Here is a 21,341-nt window from a genome sequence, read left to right as displayed (position 1 = left end):
GGTGCCAGGAAGCAGACAATAAATAAAGGTTTGTGGTATGCTCACGCAGAAAATGTAGGCAGTTCAAAGCTTGGGCTACACATAAAACTGAAAATATTGGTCTGTTGCTATGGCAACTTTCATGCTTTTAATCCTTCTCTTCTTGGCTCTCTTACTTTAGCTAAGATGCGCTCTGCCACCCAACTTAGATGTGCTCGTGCATGTGGGCAGATCCACCAAAGGTCTAAAATAACACAATTAGAGAGCTGTAAAGGATACACTGTGCCGCAGTTGACAGTCGGCACTGAATAAAGGGGGAAATGTCCTTTTTCTTCTTGAAACAGACATTAATGTAACAGCTGACATTTAGTTTTTGTCAAAGTGATAAGTTACATGTAAGGTTAAAATAAAATTGTGGTCTCTAATCATTGTGGAGGAGGTGAGCTCTGTGTAGGGTGCTAGGATTTTGTGACTTGCACCAATGCAAGTTATTAAAAATTAACATGAATATGTAGAACACTTATGCAAGGTCTGACTCAAATTTCAGATTTTTATACACTCATAGCTCACACACCCGGTGTACTAAATTTGATTTGTGATTTTAAGATGATCTATAGTTGGCAGTATAGGAGCTCGTGTTTTTTTTTTGTTTCATGTTGTAATATCAGCTAGATCTAAATAGTATGACCATTATAAATGATGACTTGTTTTGTTCTGTTAAGGATTCTTCGACAGTGACCCCAGTGACGTTACGGGTGGATCCTCAGGGCTACTTTCTGTACTGGACTGATCAGAGTAAGGTAAGAGCTCTGTTCTAGTTAGTGCTAATTAATTTTCACAATTTATGCAGTTTAACGGTCTCTCATCAGTTTGCATTTGTTCAGATTCAGTATACAGTATAAGGTTTTAGTATACAGTATGATGATTGAAAATGTAAGGTTTTCGTATACATTATGATGATTGAGTATATGATGGTTCAGTATGATGATTCCGTGTATGAATATTCAGTATAAAGTATGATGATTCAGTGTATGAATATTCAGTTTAAAGTATGATGATTCAGTACATGATGATACAATATACACTATATTATGAATTCGTATACAGTAGTATGATTCAGTATATGATTATTGATGATTGAGTATATAAAGAATCAGTATATGTTGATTCTGTGTTTAAAGGTTCAGTATGCAGCCTGATGATTCAGTACATGATGATACATGGTACAGTATACGATGGTTTAGTATACAGTAGGATGATTCAGTATACGATGATTCAGTATACAGTCTGTTGATTTATTATGTGGTGATTTAGTATAGATTATGATGATTCAATGCATGTTGATACAGTACACAGTATGATAACTCTGGATGTTAATACAGGATATGACGCTTCAGTATATGTAGATTCAGTATATGATACTGTAGGTTTGAGTTTTTTGCTTCTGGCTGTGAGTTTGCAGTAAAATTGAAAACTTTTATATTGGATGTCAAGGTGGAAAAAGTACATAGGTGGAATGTGATATGTTTTGTAATAATCTAATTTTAGGTAGAATATGTTGCCACACACACATAAATTTGAAAACCTGCCTGAAGGGATATATTTGGGAGAAAGTGTCCATAGTCCAGATGGATGGCTTACTACCAGCTCAGATAGCCTGAGAGTTCCTCACTGAGGGCCCTGTTTAAAATAATTAATGTCATGGAAATAGTGGAGAAATCAAACTTTTTTTTTTTTTGCTTTAAAAATACACATGAAACTAATTAGAAAACCCAGTGGTTAGTGAATGAAAAGGTTTGTGCATTATTAATGATATTTAATAAAGTGCAGTGGGAATTATTTTTGATGGTTATTACAAGCATGGTCATCATTTATTTCTTTACTAGTGTTGTTGCCCAAATGAGCTATTTGGCCTGCTGATGGTGTTAGGCTGGTGGGATGTGTGGATTGCAGGAGAAGCAATGTGTATTCTTGGTATTTTAAACGATGTAGAGCATTGATTTGGGGTTGGGGGTGGGGGGCATTTATCACATTTGGGCTTCATTTAGAAGCTTGCTGTGGTCGCATTGTATTGCTACTGGTCAGTTTATTCACCCTAGAGGATATACACATTTGAAATCATCAAAGCATTTTCAGAATCTCAGTCAAGTCATGTAGCATGAAATTGTCAGAAGTTCTGGGTTGTGGGGTGAAGCCAGGCATGGCAAGACTGAGATTCCATTCAGTTTCAAGGTATTTGAGTTCTCCATAAGCTAATGTAAGATTCTGCATTTTTTCCCCTTTTTTTCTTGATTTGTCTGGAAATATGCTGGTTTGTTGTAGTTTTCGATTTTTTATGCTTTTTTATTACAGCAGTAAATTGTCTGAGAGCTTAAGCCTCAGCCTGTGATGTTTAATGGAGTAGTATTGCTTTCTACACCTTTAATATGGTTTGTCCAGTGAGATAGATACTCAATGCCAGTCATTTTAATCAACCACTCAATTTAATTAACTTCCTAAAAAACATAAAAGAATTTGAAAGTTTTTTTGGTTGATTATGTGATTGGGATGCCATTTGTATCTCATTGATATTCCATATAAAATCCTGGTAAGTGTCCTTCATGTGGGTCAAGTAAATCAATAGAATGTCTATAATGTCCTCATGCTAAGCCCACTATAGCTTGGCAACCACATTTTGAGTATTTGCTCATTTTATGTTAACAACCTCTGTTACGTTCAACCCTGTTACTGATTTAAGAATAAAATGCACCGATTGCCAGCAAATACACTTCCTAAACTCTAGTTGCATGAGATGGGGTTAACACATTTTTCCAGTGCTTAAAATATTTTTTTTTTTAGTTTAAGTGTTGAACAAAAAGCTTTTTTAAATTTAGTTAGAAGGGCTAAATGGCACACCCATCATAGGATTACTATCTTAGCTCATAGTATTCAGAAACCATATTTCAAATCATTAAATCCCCCACTACCATTCACTAGAACTTCACGCATGTCATTTATGAGGCAGATTCACATGATACAGTAGGTCTGGTGATTAGAATAGCTTCTCATACCTTGCACTCAACAGTAATTGCTTTCAAAATGATGCAAATAGATTTGTGAGTGGGTCAGGTTTCAGCGCATCATGTAATAAGGTGCTATTGTGCTTCTTTCACAGAGCATGTGTGAACATGATTTTAAAAAGTATGAATATATAGGTTTTTTTTCCATTGAATTTCACAGGATGGACAACAGTTTGGGGAGCTTTGTTCATTTCATCAGAAATCTTCTCTCATAATTGTAATTATTACCAAGTCACATTTTATGACCCCATGTTTTCATATGTTGAATTAATTTTTCACTCTCGCCTTTAGATCCAACTTTATGTCTTTCAAAAAGATCACTTCTACTCCTCAGTTTGCCTCAAGGCTCCCCATGTGTATATTTTTCTGACCTTAAATGTGTTTTCATGTTATTGTAGGTAAAAATGTGAGTCTTGTAATACAGCTAACGGATGAGGAATGGAAGAATCTGAGGCAGTATCTCTTTGAGTGAAATTTTTCAGATTCACTATTTTTAAGAAATTTGTAGCTTTAGAAAATTTTTGACTGATATAAAGGAATGATAATCCGAATCAAACTGTCCAAGAATCACACACACAAAAAAAAACAGTAAAAATGCAGAAAATCCTGTTATATAAGGATGAAGCATATCATATAAAGTCATTCCCTGTTTTTAAACAATATACAGTACAACAATATAAATAGATATTTATAATATAATGTATAAAAAAACTATGCTTGGTACAAACGTGGTTTATTGCCATAATTTTTTATACTGCTAAAACATTAGGGCTTAAGAAATGGCTTTATACTCACCCTGTATTACTCATATCTTATACAGTCTTTTGATTCATTCAGATACAAATTCTTATTCAGAAGGATCATAATGGACATCACGTCACCTTTACAGAATAATTCAAACAAATTGTTTTTGGTCTCCACATTCAAAGGTTATCAATTGAGCAACCTTTCTCATTTGACCATATACAGTAGTTTACATGTACAGCATTTGGCAGACAACCTTATTCAGAGAGACTTACATATATCACATTATACATCTGAGCAGCTAATTTGGTGGTGGAGGGGTTCAAACCTGAGACTTTCTGGACCATAGTCCAATACCCCAACCACTGAGCTTACAGTTGTAATGGTTGTATTATCTTTGGTTTCCAACTAAGCCTGGAATATACACCGCTCACCCCCCCAAAAGATCAATATAAATTAATCAATCAGGGTAATGCAAACTACAAGACACTGATAACCTGCACCAAAAACAGTTTGTATGGAATCGTTCCAAATTGAAAAAAATTGAGTTGAAGGTCTTTATAGCTGCATGTATGAATTTGTACACATTATTGAGATCTAAATGACTATGTTCTATGCAATTTGTCTTTTAAGGATACGCAAACACATTATCTTCTGGGATGACTGGATTGTCTGACATGAATGTATGTCAGAATAATGCAGTAGTGCAATCCATTCTGCAAATCACAGCTCACAATGACTTATTATACATTTGTGCTTTGGTACCGAATGTGCGAGGAAATCATAACTAGTTGCTAGTGGCAGGAAAATAATAGCATGCAGTAGTGTTATGCAAACCAAGGGTCTCATGATCAATACTCGCGTTTCTATTTTTAGAGGACTGCAGGTTGGCTTGTCGCCAGCGAGAGGCACAGCAAACATGACATTCATTTAGTACACAGTAGCAGTGGACTGCTGCCATTGCATCAGTCGCACAAGTTATTCTCAGTCTAGGAAGTCAGTAGACTGCGCCATCCTGCACACTGCCAGCACACTGAGTGTATCACTCAGCCTAAGTGGATTCTAAACAAGGAATATGCCGGTCTTGTTAGGTCAAATCATATTGTCTGCGACTGTGCCTTCCACAAGCTTCTTTCAAGTGTGTCTGTGACCCAAAGTCCCCTCCATAGGCCGCCTTCTTGTTCGGTTGCCATGGCAGTACTGAAGCTTACAGCTGTGCTTGAATTTGAGTTCATCCAGATGAGAAAGATAATGAAAGAGGGCAGGAACGTGTGAAATAAAGCCACGATATTTATGCTGATTAATCATCAATGCCCTTTCTTTTAATACTACATAGTTTAAATAATAGACACTTTCAACCAATTCAAAAATATATTTTTTTCCAGCTTATAAATCACCCCATATGTCATTGTGTAGAATATTATGCATATAGTGTTTGATGCCTGTGTTTTCACAGTGATGTTTTATGCTGTCCTCATGAATGCAAAGACTTCTATAGTTGTGTATGAAAATGATACAATTAAATGCATTCATTCTTATTTTTATGTCATAAATAGCTCACAAATAAGCAATCAGTATTTATGTACAGTAAGACAAGTAAGTAAAATACCAAAGAACATTATACAGAGTGTAGGTAAATAATGAATAGGTTGGAAAAGTAATATTAATCATCAAACCCTGAAGTTCTCCTAGTGCATTTTTGTGGCAATAGTGAGAAAACATGCATAAATGTTTTTGTTGAGGACTAATCAATATGCAGCAAATAGAAAACCAGACGCCTTTAACTATCATCATTTTTCCAGGCAACAAATCACTAGAGTTTCATCGTACAGAACATTATCTTACAAAACGGTTTCCCGTGTGAAATAATCTTAATTGATTTTCCCTTAAAACCACTTTGATTTCCATTTAAATCAGAACTGCAAAATGATATGCTTTATTTAAATTTTATTTTTATATTATACATTTGTTATGCAATAAAGATGATATGTCCGTTACTGCTTTTGCATCGTAGTCAGTCTATTTGTAGGGAAGTTCTTAATGTGTCATTACATATGACGTTTATACTGTTACGGATTATAATTAGTGATCTGTTTAACTCTTAGCCATTAATTATACAGTGGGGTATTGTTCATTTATTCAATCACCTTCAGTGAATAATTTATTCAAGGTTGAGGTTGCAGTGGCAGTTAACTTATATTGATGTTAATTGTACCTGGTATTTCATTTGTAAACGATTATATGTTATTTAAACATATACAGTATGTAAAATGAAAAGTAACAATACGTTTAAAGACAAAGAAATAAAATAGGAGATGACAAAAGATGATTGAAATCTCACCCATCACTTACTGCTTAATTATAATATATTATTTTTTTATTATAATATGTTTAATGCTTGTTTACTAACCTGCCCAAATGTAGTTCACTAATTTCAACCATGCCATGAAGATGCAGTCAGATTTAGACAGACTCTAGAGTTTTGCTATAGTTGTCTAAAAGGATAACGATCATCTCTTCCAAAGCTGTAGGAAACTGTTCAGCACTTGTTTGCTTCAGGAACATTTTCACATGGAATTGAAATCAACTGCTACTGTATGTTTAATGCACTGATTCATTCTGTATCCTTGGTGTTGTTTCATTAAATTCCACTTTTATGGAATTTTTTTAAGTTGGCTAATCAGCTTGTTGCTTGGTGTCTTTATTTTTGACAGGAAACTGATCTATTGGATATTACCTATATCAAGGATGCAAGGACTGGGAAATGCACTAAAACACCAAAGGTAAGCATCTTCAACCACTGTTATGTTACGTTGTTACTTTTATTCTTATATTTATTTTTCAGATTATACTTTTCTAGTTCTGTTCATTAGGTCTAAAGTACCATCTTGTTAAAAAAAATGGTTTACTTTTTCACCTGCTGTATGTCCTGCATGACAATCTAAATATAGATTTAGTGGGTTTGTGGGTGATAAGAATCACTTACTGAGGGTAATGGGATATGCAGTCTAGGACAAAGTGCCAGAGGCAGGCATCTGGATCCACATTTAAAAGCATCTAAAATAAAATAACAAAATAATATATATAAACAACAAAATGATATTATTATGAGTGTGTGTATATTATGTAAAATATATATTATTATGAGAGTATATATATATATACATACACGCATACACATACTGCTCACATACATACACACTCATGTCACACATATGTATATAGAGTATACGTATATGTCACATATATAAGGTACATCACTCTTCTACATTCATAAGATATGGGCAGTAGTGTATAATGTGATTAATTTGATCAATATTTCTCTTCATTTGCTGTGTTAGTTTGGCAAACTGAGCACACATCATCTTATAGAGAGTTCTTGGGCAGAGCTGCAAGGTGTCAAGAAAAGTCAGGGGAAGTCAGGAGAAATCTCCTGTGGCCAGGTCAGAGCTGACTAAGTAAATCTTTTAGTTTTGCATTCATGTGAATATGCCTGCAGCTCACCGTCAGCCATCCATCCAGCCACGCACGCGAAGGTCGAAGCTGTTTGAAAAGATAGAATGAATCATGTCGGGTGATTTGAGGCAATGTTTCTAAAAGGATCAGATGTATTACTCAGCACCTATCAACACCTGACATACAGTAGACAGCGTGATTGAGAGATGCTAGTTAGCTAGAGGGAGGATTTTCCTAAATCATCTTCACATATGTTAAGGCTAAAATGGTTCACGCAGCCGGAAAAAGATACAAAATATTTCACTTTTATGCAATCGATCATCCCAAAAGCAATCTTGGCTACAATGAAAATTGAGTGGCTGCTCTAGGCAGGAGCAATGAGATTCCCATCCCTGATCGCTACTCTTATTCCCGGAGGCGCAGTAAAGCCGTAATAGAAAACCATTTGGTTTTAAAGCATTATCAGCCCATGATTGCAAAGCGCAGCCTTATTGCCATTATATAGAGAAGGGAACCTAAATGCCATACTGTTGTGTGTGTGTGTGTGTGTGATATGTGCTTGTTATAAAAACTGTCATAAAGTGTCGAAATTAAAACGGCCATTAAACTTGTTGACACTGCACGAAAGCGATATATAATATAAGCAGAAACAACAAGACAAGTCATCTTTTAGCAACATCTATCTTTCTTTATTCATTTTTATGTAAAAAAAAATCTTAACAGTTAAAAAATTATGTTTATTGTGAGATTTTAATACCATTGACAAAAGTCATCTTAGCAGAGGGCTATAAGAGAGTTTATTAAATAAGAGAGATAACTGTAAAGAGATAACGAGACATTTATCTCAAAAAATGTATCACATGTACTGTACGTGTGAAATTAAGGCCAGGATTACATAGTGGACTGTTTATAAGCAGGCATCTGTTGAAAAGCCGCTGGCGCTTTGCTAGTGGTGCTGCTTTTGGTAATGAACATATGGCTTTCTAGAAACAGTTTTCACAAGTGCCAGAGATTTAAACTAATTTCCGTGTATAATCAATGTTCTTGTTTCGATGCACACAATAAATTTGTTCAGCAGCAACCTTTTCACTGAGCTGAAAGGAATCCACACTCAGGCCAGCAGACGAAGGACTGAATACTTTTTTGGATGGCAAAACAGATCAGAAAAAGGTTTTGAGACCTTAAGTTTATTATTATTTTTTATCCTTTCGTACTGCTTTATATTCGGAATGTACAACAACTTCGAAGTGGTGCACTGGCAAATTTGCAATGTGAATCCCCTGTTTTTTTTGTTTTTTTTTACACATACTGTAGTTAATCTCTTTGCCATAAAGGGCTGGCGGTCAAATTTACTTTGGCAAAAGAAATAATATGACAATATGGCAAAGCACCATCCTTTCATTATTCACTTGTTCCTCTTCAGTAATCATTTTATTCTGGTCAGGGTTGTGCTGGATTCAGAGCCTGTCCTGGGAACACTAGGTGTGATGCATGAATGCATCTCTCACAGCGCACCATGCATACACACACACACACACACACACACACATACACACACACACACACATTTTCAAACACGTATTAGCAAACATAATCCACCCACTGGCAAGTTTCTGGAAGGTGGAACAAAGTCAGAGAACCCTGGAGGAATCCCATACATCACAAAGACAGTAAACTCATGGACAGGATCAAAAATGGGACCTTGAGGCTGTTGTTTTACCTGTGTCACTGCACCACCCACTTCTCATTATGCTGCCGTATATGCCTTATACGGCATTCATCCAATGCATGTCATACCAAACCTACATTTAATCAAAAATATTTGAGTTAGTTGGATTATTTGGATGCTGTAATTCATCCAGTCTCCCGCAGACACACTCATCTGGAGTGTTCGAAATTGGTCAGATGCTAATTATGATTTGTTATGCCTAGTGGACACTACATAGCTTTCGAAATGCTAAAATTGCCTTACTGCTCACACTACACAGCAATTATCACTCACATTCTGTTTCCCCGTCAGCATAACAGTGAGTAATAAATGACCGTCGATGAGGCTTAGACGTTACTTGATCTGTCACCTTCACAAAGAGGGACTGCTTCCAAAATCCTATTGTCCTAATAGAATAACAGCGAGAGGAAGTCGCGAAAATAAAACCTGCAACTTGCTGAAACAGTCGTTGAAAGGAGATATTACGGATTTTCAAATTCAACATCAAATAAACATTTGTGCTCTTGCCAAAGCTATATCGGTCTCCTGTGCAAGCTCCACACAGAATGCAGTATGCCCTTTGGCATGATTGTTTTTATTTTCGTCGTTCGCTCAGCTTTCTCACCGACCATTGCTCATCACTGTTTTTATTCTGTGCATGAAATAAAATTAGATGTGGGAAGTTCCAAAGTACGTAAAGCATACCAAAAGTCCTAAGCTTGACTAAAATACATACATAGAAAATACAGTAGCACTAAACAGAATAGTGTTAACAAATTAGACTGGACTTATCTTGCAAATTGCTTAATAAGTTAGGAATTATTTGGAATAGAGCGGTATTTTAAATTGCATATTGTTGTATAAATCAGATCTTTATTCCATTGTTTCAATTTTAAGCAAGCATTATTTTTTATTCATTGCCTCATTTCTCTGTTGTTTATGCATTTGTATGATTTTACTATTGTTTTATTCCAAGCTTTTGTAACACGTACAGTTATAATCTGTGGTGAACATTGATACAAGACATAATCCACACCTATTTAAAATAGGGGAATTTTTATTGACTGTTTACATAGTCTAGAATGCAACCTAATTGTTTGTTATCCATATAGCTCACAAGCCGTATTACTTTTGAATAAAGTTGAAGTAAGTAACAGATCTGTGTCTGTCTGCAGACAGGGGAAATCATGCCATTAAACTTCATACTTCTTAAGGAGTCTTAAAGGGATAGCACATTGATTAGTTGCTGATCTGGGTGGCGGTTGCAGATATCAATAATATGTTGGCAAGAGGTAGATAGGAGCTGAAATCTTGATGTGCACTTAGCATTAGTAGTGCTCATTTATTCACTGTAAGTCCCTGTGATATTACTTATGAGTCCATAGATTCATCACTTCACAGCCTCTCTACTGGAGTTCCTCAGGGATCACTTCTTAGACCACTTATTCTCCTATTTTATTAAATCGTCATGCAGAATGATATGTTGACGCTGCTTCTCTTACCACTATTTTCCTCCATTTTAAATCCCTAGTTTCAATACAGATTACAGATTGTCTTTCTGAAATCTTTCTTTTTTTTAGGGAGTCCCATTATCTCAACCTAAATCCTGTCAAAACAGGACAAATCTACATACTGCCAAGAATGTTTCCTTCTCATGCAAGCTCAATTTATTTTTAGGCATATTTATTATTTCATGTGACACACTGTCTGAGATCACAGCACTTACTTCCTCAAATTCGAAACTCTTGTCCTTGGAATTCCCGATCTCAAAAGCTCCACACATTCTACCTACTAACCTTAATTCCGAATTGCACAGCTCGGGTCTGGCTTTAGAATTCTTCCGGTCTGTCTCTGAGATCCAACCATGCATGCTGCTGGCAAAAATTGGAGGCAGGTGGAAGCATGAGCAAAATACACTGCCTGGGCAGGAAAAAAAAAGCCATAAAAATTTTTTTTGCTTTTTTTTTGCCAACTTCTTTGATTATGGTCTATCCATGTGTGAGACAATTCCTCATGCTCTCAGTACCACTCTTTCCCGCTATCAGGGAAGATAATAAGATGAGATGTCATTCAGTACATCCAGGTCATCAGCTTACTTCATTTTATTGCTGCATTACATTGCTGAACATAGACCTGACCAAGTGAAGCAACCCCAGATATTGTAGTAACACTGTCTCCAGAGGCTAGTGGCCACTATGCCTGATGTGTGCATCGCTTTATGCATTTTCTTCCTAACTTGATGTTCCTATCTCTCTGATAAAGGACCAGTCTCTGATTCATAGCACCAAAGTCTAATCTTTATGCTCCCTAACAAATTTAAACTTTTCCAGTTATCCTCACTAACAAGTAGTTTTCTTATGGCCACAAAACTGTTTTCAAAGCTAAATGCTCTAAGTTTTACTAACAAGCATAGGTCAGATTTCTACCTTCGATTTTTATAAAACTGTAACAAGCGTTTCAGTTTGAACAAGTTACAGTACAGTTTAGTCCATTTCCAGTAATTTGAAATCTCCTTAGTTGTTTTTGTTGCCTGTTAAAGGACCAATAATTAAACCTTTGTAAAATAATTATTACTTTTATTATTTTTTTGGCTGGGCGGTATTTAATTATTTTTTTTGTATTGCACAATTCCAAATTTGGCTCCCTAGTAAGGCAACACAAAAGTGTTTGCCCTACCATCTGTCCATCCTTGGATGGGAGTTTGAAAGAGCATAACTGCGCTCTGAGTGGGCGGAATAGCCTAGGCTTTCTTGAAGACCACGCTGATAATAGCCAGTCATCTGTGTCTTGCGTAGGATGCAGTATGAGCTGGTGGTGACAACTGGCTAAGACCAAATTAGGGATGAAATTGGGGGGAAATAAAAAAATAATCTTCTGCCAAATCCGCAGGCAGAATCATGGTCAAAAAATATTTTAAATGATCAAATGAACCAGCCAGGGTAGGAATATAAGAGAGAAAAACACCAAATCAAAACACTGAGAAGCAAAAATGGTCAGCACCAGGCAAACAAATGCAATATAATGGTCAGAGTTGCACACAGTAAATAGCCTGTAAACCGTTTACATAGACAATGATTGGGAGAAAACAGGAAGCAGGTGCTATAAGTCAGATGTTCATTAAGATGTTTGGGCTGGATTTGAACCAGGATGAGGATAGAAACTCCTGGATTGGCTGTGGATCTGGACCTGACAGCTCCTTTTCTGTCGTGGTAGATTGATATTAAAATAAACATCCTCCTCCATTCCAAATGGCAGAATACATCTTTGGCTTACTCAAAAGTCTGAAGGCATTCAGGCAATATCTCAGATAACTTAGTTACTGAATAAAACAAGTTGTGCAACCAACATGTCTTCAGTCCTTCAGGTTATATTGCACATATTACAGATTATTTTAATAGCTTGAATAAGTGTATCAAATTCACCCTGAATAATAACATTAAATAAGAATGATTAAATAAGAATCATAATGCAGCCCTGCCTTGGTAATTGTAAATTATTTATGATTTAATAAAGCCAGCTTTATTATACCTTTAGCACTAAGACTGTGATTTCTCAACTCATAGGCACAGTGAAGCTTTACTTTGCTAGACCGTGGGCTAAACATTTGGCCAAATCCTGTTCTCAGTGGCAGCAGAGTCTTGATGGATTGTTGCCATAGAAACTCTTGTGGAACTGCTCCCCATGTGTGACCAAAGCCATAGGCAAAGGGAGCTAATGGGGTGGGAAGAAAGGGCATCCAACATGGCGAGGAACTGAGCGAGGACAAGGTGACAATACAAACAAGAGCATTTTACTGCAGACAGGTTGCAGCCCTCCCCACGTTCACAGCTGACTCATCGCATCCAAGACGTCCTCCTCCTCAGTGTGCCAAGTATAATGAATATGCATTTTAGGCCATTCTCACTTGAGAGAACTGAGGGAGAATGTTTGAGGAGACATGTTATTACCATACATCTGTTATGTGTGGGGGTGGTGGGTCACGTCGGTGGGAGAGGGATGGAGTGTGTAACTTGACTGAATGAAACAAAGTGTTTGTTCATGTAGGTACAGTACAGTATATGCTCTGATGTGTGGAATGCAAAAAAGTACAACATGGTTATGTTTATTTCTGCTTAATAGTCAGATGTATAAGAAAAGCGAATGAAAATAGCATTACATCCTAAAAGTAGAATAAACTGACAAGTATATGTTCTTGCTTTTCATTTTGTTATATATTAAATATGAATGAATTTATGACCCACAACTATTATTCATTGCATAGTAACTAGCTTCCGTAGTGTTTGCAGTAAGGATTCTAAATGAAATGTATTTTCTTCCTGTCTGGATAGATTTTGCCCAAAATATGGGAAGCCTTTTTTTTAACCACACATTATGTTAATCCTAAGCCATCAACTGAAAATGTCAAGAAAGTTAAAGCATTCAACTGACACATCTTTCACTTTCATTCAGCTTATTAAACTCCCCTCTCCCAAGGCCTTCAGCACCTCTAATGAAATCTCATGTAGTCACTGGAAATGGTTTCCCATGCTATGAAGCTCCTGGATAGCTTTATTTTTCTGTTGTTTTCCTTTTTTTCCCCACTGCCTATATAGCTTTGATATCTCTATAATGACGACTTGAATTTGAACACTAAAATAGAACAGCTAAGCATCGAAAGCAAAGCTCATCAGTTAGGAAACAAAATATCACACAATTAATAAAGGGTGATTGTATGTGGAGGAATAATCATTAACCTGACAGGATAGTTCAAGCAGGCCTTAAAATAAATTAGAAATAAAATCATTCTACAGTGCATAAAAAAAGCCCTTCAGAGTGTGTGGGCACAACTAATGTTGAAAGATAAAATATAAAAATAACACGTGTATAAAGAACTCGAACTGGGCAGGGAAATCCAAGAAATGAAATCTCACAAGCCATTTTTTAGCAAAGTGCATTAAATTAAAGTGTAAAATTGCTGTGCCAAGTCCAAATATATCAAAGATGCCAACATGGGCCAGAACACAGCTATGAGTCATGATGAGTAGGAGCAACCTCTCCCGTTGTGACCGAAGTGCACTGGTCCCTTTGTAGCAAATTGGATTGAATAATTTAACCTCCTTCTAAATGTTCACTGTGTGATTTCGGAGAGTGCTCAGACCTCGCAACAATGATGATGAAAGTAAGTAACTATGTAAGAGTTGATACAGATGTCCATTCCCATTGTGGATTTGTCCTAAATGACAAAATGCAAGACTTTTCCTTTTGAAAATGGAGGTTGTTAGGAAAGTAGAATGGTGAGACATTTTCCATATTTACTAGATACTCAGTTATCTGTACTCTGGCCATATTTTTGAATTACATTTGTTTTGTCATGTTCGGGGGCATGGTGGCATAGTGCTTAAACAGTGTGGTCTCGCGCCTTCAGTGTACATGGTTCATTTTTCGTCTTGGGGCAATGTGCATGGAGTTTACCTTTTCTCCCTGTATGTGGTGGGTTTCTTCTGGGTCCTCCGGGTTTGCTCCCACTGTCCTGAGACACGTAATTCAGGCTAATTGGCATTTTCAACTTCCACATAGTGTTTAAGTGGGTGTGGATGTGTGCCCTGCAATAGATTGGAACCCTATCCAGGGTGTACCCCACCTCAAGGCCAGAGTTACCTGGGATAGGATCCAGGGTTTTCGCAACCCTGTACAGGACAAGCAGTATAGCGAATGAGTGAGCGTAAGTGACTGAGTGAGTCATTCTTTTGGCTGTGCCTCAGACAGCACACAGAAAATTGGAAAGTTATTGCATGTCATTGTAATTATTTTCTGATGGCTGATGCAAGTGTAGCAGGGTCCAACACACCTGTTGACCAGAGTGATGTCATACTGCAGATGGAAAAGCTAAGTGGGGGACAAGGTTAAAACAATTTCAATTTGAAGTAAAATTTGATCTAATAACCTTGAACAGGCTGTAAAAAAAAATAATATTCATCCATCTATCTATCTATCTATCTATCTATCTATCTATCTATCTATCTATCTATCTATCTATCTATCTATCTATCAGGCAACCACAATAACAAATCATAATCTGATTATTAATATACAGAAAGCACTTAACAATATATTTTGAGTGAGTGAGACCTATTAAAGTCAAAATGTGATACATGACACAATATTTGCCATAAAAGCCTCTGTCATACAGCCATACTTTACTAGCATCTTCTTGCCAATTTTTTACTGGCTCACAAATTTTGACTGACACAGTACCTTGGCATGTATTCGAGGTTAAAAGAACCACAGCTACATATTCTAGCATAAGATTTCACTTCTACAAACTGCCTGGTATGCAAAGAATTAATTTGGCAACATATGCTACAAAGCACAGAGGAACAGACCCATGTAAATACACTGTAAAAGTGTATGAAGAGGACTGTAACACTCATCACTTGGAGTGACAACATTGTTCATGTAGCCTGGAGGATGTGCATTCTTAATGCAGACTTCCTGGAGTGGCAGGCGTGTAAGTAATGCCCGTAAGGAGAATAAGGTTCTCTTAGTGCTATGTCAGAGTTGGTCCCAAGTGACCAGCCTGTCCATAGGTGATAATGCCCCTCTTGTCCTTCCTCCGTAACAGATGATCTGTAGATCAAATTGCCATTCTTTCTAGGTAATACAATAGGAAAAGCTTATCACAATACATAGGTGCCGATTCGATTTATATTGCAAATCTGTATCACAAGCATCACAATTTTAAAATAAATATCCTGATTAAATATTAAATCTGTTCAGTTTTGTTACAATTTTAAGACCTTAAACCTTATATCTTAGCTTTATTTTACAGCTTTACTGAATTGAACATGAATAATTAAGTGTTTCCCATTGTTTATAACTTGGACTTGTCTAAGCTTAGACATCTTGTGTTTTATTGAACTTCCAGCTGCCGAACACAGTACGTTGGCATATAATTCCTTCTATCTGTTATCACCCAAATGATGAAGCGTTGAGTCTGATTCCTCTCAAGGGTTCTTCCTATTTGCAGGGAGTTTTTCCTTGCCACCATCGCCTTTAACTTGCTCATAAGGGACAATCTAATCATTATGTTCTATACACATTTTAACTTGCTCATACACATTGCGATAATTTTCCTTTAATTTTGTCCTTTGAGAAAATGACCATTGTTAAAAGCGCGATATAAATAAAATTTGAATTTTATGGAGTTCACGTTAAAACCAAGGACAACATTTAAAGAATACAAAATTATTTTCAATACAACGGTTTAAAGGATAACTTAAAATTTTATTAAACAAAATTTTAATTTTACTGAGCAGCATAAATATCTATGTTTTCTGCCACAATTGTTGTTTCTAAACAAGTTCAACACATAGAGTAATACACTACATGGGGTGCCAATGTGGAAATAGTTTAGAGTGCATGACCTGTAGGATTATAAAGAAATGGATACGTTCTACCACCTTAAACCCCACTTGACAATGAGTGCAGTTTCTTTCATGGGCACATGATTTTAAAGATCAACTTGCACTCTCTTTTTTTGTTTTGTTTTGAGACTGGTGTAAGTGTGTGGGTTTCAAGACTAGTTTGCTTGCAGAGTTTGGAGAAAAAGGCTGATTGGAGGCTCCAATGCATGCCACTTTTGATGATGTAACGCAATAAAAATGTGTTTTGTTGCACTATTCACAAGCTTGTGTACTCAGCACAGCTTTATGTGTATTAAAGGCTGATCGGTCATGGATGCTCAAGCTGAAAACCAGCCATTTCTGGCCACTGGCTGATCAACCTGTGCATTTCTTCTATACATATAAAAATATAATTTAAAAATGTATTTTGGAGTCAGTATGGTGACACTTGAATCAGCACAAAAAAGAACCAATTCATGACTGAAAAAAATTTCATCTCTAATAGTTATACCTTTTTTGCTCAATGCTTTTGGCAGTACAAGAACAAAGGGATAAATTAATCAAAACACTATACTTGTAAAGTAAATAAGAAAATGTATGGTGTTTTACATTTGTGCATATTTCTTAATACAGCAGTCATGAAAATACACTCTTGACAAAATAGTGTTTTTGAATGGACAGTTAATGGTTCTATTTGGACAGTTAATGGTTCTATTTGGACAGTTAATAGTTCTATTTGGGCAGTTAATGGTTCTTTTAGTAGATAAATGGATGGATGAGTGGTTGGATGGATTGATGGTTGGATGAATAAATGGTTTCATGTTCTTCTTGTTGTTTTGTTTCTTTGGAGAATACATTTCAGCTAGAGAACTTGCTCAGAGAACGATTGTGCTTTAAAAATTTGGACATAATAAATTTTTTTAGATTTTATAGTTTTAAAGTGTGGTTTTTAAGTGTGACTAAACAATTGCGAAGCTTTATCTTGCAAGCATTCAAATGCTGTCTACCACGACAGCTGCTAAATCAATGGAAAAGGTCATTACTAATATTGTGTGCATTGAGCAAGGCAGTGTATACCGCGACTATTATTGGCACATGTCTGTTTTAGAAAAATGTTTAGGAGTCCAGGAAAAAAGGAAATTACACTTTGTCACTACTTCAGTGTGTCCATAATCAGCATATGATATGTTTTCTTGTGTTTTGGTCAACATATTCAGCTCTTATATTATATGTAAACAGCAATATATTGATCCATTTATTGAGCCTAACCAAGACTATATGACTATGATGACTATATGTTAGCCATTTTTAACTGTATGTGGTAGGAGATATAAACCTACTGCTTTTATGTTTCACCAGGAGGCCAAGCTGCGAGAGTTACTTGATGTTGGGAACCTGGTGGGGCGGATAGAAAACAAGATGCTGACGGTGGTCACAGGGCCAGACATGGTCAACATTACATATCTAAATTTCATGGCTTTCCAAGAGGAAGTAGCAAAGGTATCATAAGGAAATATAGTGTATATATATATATATAAAAACCTGATGATATTTGGCCTCATTATTAGGCTAATACAACCTCAGACGGATAACAACAACTTTTTTTCACATAGCCATTATTTTATTGCATATCGAATGTATGTACAATACAAAGTACTACCTTACTGCTTCTACAGGACTTAAGAGGGTAAGTTGCAGTCAGGTGCTGCTAATCATCAACTCCTGATTAACTGATCAGCAGCAGGTGTGCAGTCATCGGCAAATAATCGGTACAGGAACCGATTATTTCAAGATACTGCTGCTGAATGTGTATCTATGAGCTATTGAATCATGAGAGGGTTTTTTTGGCTTAATTTTTATTATATAAATAATGTTATGATGAAAAAAAGTTATATTTTTTGCTTGTCTGAGATTATTTTTGCCTAATACGAGCATCTGGTACGAATTTTTTTAGGTTTTTACACAAAAAGGAGGGGGTCCTAACATGACTGTAAAGTACTGTATGTGTGTAGATAGATATATATTGTGTGTTAATGTGTATATAATAAATATATTAAAATATATAGATATCCATTCTTATGGCATTTGTAAGAAAGGATATATAAAATGTGTATTGACTGTATTTTTTAATTGGCTATTGTCCTTTGTTAAGGAGTGGGCAGAGGAGCTGTTTAGTCTGGCTTCCAACCTGCTGGCTCAGAACATGAATCGGGAGTCGAGCCTGGAAAAAGCGTAAGCACCCGCAGATAGGCTCATGTTGTCTACATTTATCCCTCATGGCTTTGGATGAAACATGACAGTTGCCATGAGCTTTTCACACTTGAGCATTAGCCTTAGGGCACCATCACACCAAAGTGAATACATTTCTATCAAGGCATCAAAACAGGTTTATCTATTACTGATAGAGGGGTTTAATTTTTTACATTGTTTACAAACTAATTAAAAGTGTAAACAGTGAAAGCACTAAAACCAAAAATACATACATTTAGCAAAATGCAATTTTATCTAAATTTAATATAATTAAGCAAAATACAATGAATATAATATGCATAATTGTATATTATTAAATAAATATTTCTTTTTCCCCCCCTATACAAACATATTACTCATTAAATCAGATATACAAGACTTAAGCTGCAGCCAAACCAAGAAGGACGTATTCCTGTGAAAAAGTAAGCCTCTGCCTGGGGATTATATATTCCACCTCCATATGGTGGTGTAAATGATAAGTAATCTCTGTTTGTAATTTGTCTTTTGTGCAGCATATTTCGTATGTTTTCGGCTGACAGGAAGCGGGTAGAGACAGCACTGGAAAGTTGTAACCTCCCATCAGGCAGGGTAAGCATATGTTTGGCTAATCACTCCAGGATCATACTGAGAGCACGCATGAGTGCACATTCTAACAGCAAGTGATTGCATCATGTTTACCAATAACTGCACAGAAACTAGTGGGATTGATTTTAATCTCTATGATTTTTATAATGTTATTGCATGTGCATGCAGTACCTGTATTTTACAAGGTAAAAATAGATTTATATGCCTGCTATAAAAATATAGAAATGCATAAATCTATATAAAATCAATAAACGCATAATCAATCCATTTAAACCAAAACTGGTACATGTTACTACTTTATTATAACACAAGCTTTTTTTTTTTTTAATTATTTTTCTTTTCTTATATAACAAAGAAGAAAGTATATTTATCTGTTTAGTTTTATTTTTGCTTTTGGTAGAATGTTTCAACATAAGATAAAATGCTCACACTTTAGTCCATGATGTTTAAAGACTCTGAGTTATTGGAGCAAATATTCCAAGTACTGCTGCAATGATTCATACACTGCATGAACCTTTAATCTTTTTTTTCCCTGATCTCATCATTTTCATAACCACTGAAACATTAATTGACCTTAAACATGGTCACTGCCTTTAGGACCCTTTGCATATTTTAAATGTATATACTGGTGCAAAATAGACAATATAGAGGGAACAAGGATTAATGTTTGCAATCCGACAAACTTTGTTTATTATTAGATTTGTTAAATGATCCAATTGATTTAAACTCAAATTAACTGGATGGTCTGCAGACTTGGAGAGAAAGCAGCAATTAATTCAAAGGGCAGCATGATGTTTTTAGGCATTATTAATATTGGACAGCATGACATTAAAGCAAACATGTTTTTTTATAGATGTTTAACTTATGTACATTAGTAATTGTTTTGAATACAGTTGAATCACACTTGTGCTGAGGAGCACTCATTTTAGGTGTCCATATAGGGAAATTTCCCCTTTACACATTGCACAACTGTATGACTATGTCAAAGGTGACAAAAAAGTTGGTGCAATGTCGATGTTTGAGGCAGGACATACATATGTAAAACCAGTGTTTGCTTTATAAGTGGCAAAAATAAGTAAATAAATAAATATATATATATATATATATATATATATATATATATATATATATATATATATATAGTAAATGATAACAGCGGGAGTCGGGACAGAAACAGATCAGGTAATTGTAAGCATATCTAAAAAGACAAGTAAAAAAAAGATGTGGCAACTAGAACATAAAAAAAGGCTCATCATATAGAATGACACAATGAAACAGCATGTATAAATAGCGGAATTAATAAAGGGCTAAATGCAGAATAGGTGGACACTATTGAGTAACACACCCATGATATGAGAAACCAAAACATAAGCATATAACTTTGGTCACCATAGGAACTGTCATGCAAAAGGCACTCCATGACAGTCCTCATATCGATTCCTTGTGAAATGAGTGTCCTTCAACTTTAGTGGTGGATTTTGTTACTGGCTAGAGGTTTAATGTAGGCTGTTATTTGGAAAGATGCAGCTGAACTTGGTTTAAATATTTAATGAATTTGATCACACACAGATCTTCATATCCTGACATAAAAAGTGTGTAATAAATAGTGAAAAAAATTGTGTAGCAATTGGTCAGCAATTGAATGCGAGTCTTTATTCATACAGAACGATTCTATTCCTCTGGATGATCTAACTCCTGAGGTTTACAAATCCTTCATTGCCCATCTCTGTCCCCGACCAGAAATCAACCAAATATTTGCAGATTTGTAAGTAACATTCTTTAAGGGGTGAAGTAGTTATCTGTTTTGTATTCATTTATATTCATCATTATTTTGTATTTTGTATGGTTAAATTTTACATAAGCTTGTGGAACCTATGTAAAACTCTCCCCAATCTCTTATTTATAGAGGGGCTAAAGGCAAGAACTTTCTAAACATGGACCAGATGACCGAGTTCATTAACAATAAGCAGCGGGATCCTCGTCTGAATGAAATTCTTTACCCTCCACTGAAGACAGAACAAACACAGCTACTTATGGAGAAATTCGAACTCAACTTAGACATGGTCCAAAAAGGTCAGTTCTAAAGACTCACAGTCTTCAACCATCATGTTCAGTCTGTCACAGCTGTCCACCAACTCCTTTAGCTGGTTGATGTGCTGTCATGTCACATAAGCCTAG

At 35.8% G+C, this 21,341-nt stretch overlaps 1 protein-coding gene across 3 annotated transcripts in view; it reads left to right on the top strand.

The window, feature by feature from the left end:
* The window catches only part of LOC128535598 (1-phosphatidylinositol 4,5-bisphosphate phosphodiesterase beta-1), a 49,258-nt gene that overhangs the window by 2,173 nt on the left and 25,744 nt on the right, over nt 1-21,341 (top strand). For all 3 annotated transcript variants that reach the window (XM_053509602.1, XM_053509601.1, XM_053509603.1), the window contains exons 2-9: nt 702-779; nt 6,497-6,565; nt 17,688-17,828; nt 18,481-18,560; nt 18,947-19,000; nt 19,091-19,166; nt 20,828-20,928; nt 21,070-21,236. In XM_053509602.1, coding sequence (XP_053365577.1) covers nt 702-779; nt 6,497-6,565; nt 17,688-17,828; nt 18,481-18,560; nt 18,947-19,000; nt 19,091-19,166; nt 20,828-20,928; nt 21,070-21,236 — 766 coding nt within the window. The remainder of the gene's footprint in view (nt 1-701; nt 780-6,496; nt 6,566-17,687; nt 17,829-18,480; nt 18,561-18,946; nt 19,001-19,090; nt 19,167-20,827; nt 20,929-21,069; nt 21,237-21,341) is intronic.

Source organism: Clarias gariepinus, chromosome 13 (assembly GCF_024256425.1).
Source record: "Clarias gariepinus isolate MV-2021 ecotype Netherlands chromosome 13, CGAR_prim_01v2, whole genome shotgun sequence".
Lineage (NCBI taxonomy): Eukaryota > Metazoa > Chordata > Actinopteri > Siluriformes > Clariidae > Clarias > Clarias gariepinus.
Note: the sequence above shows the minus strand (reverse complement) of the source record. Positions and strands in the feature narration are given on the sequence as shown.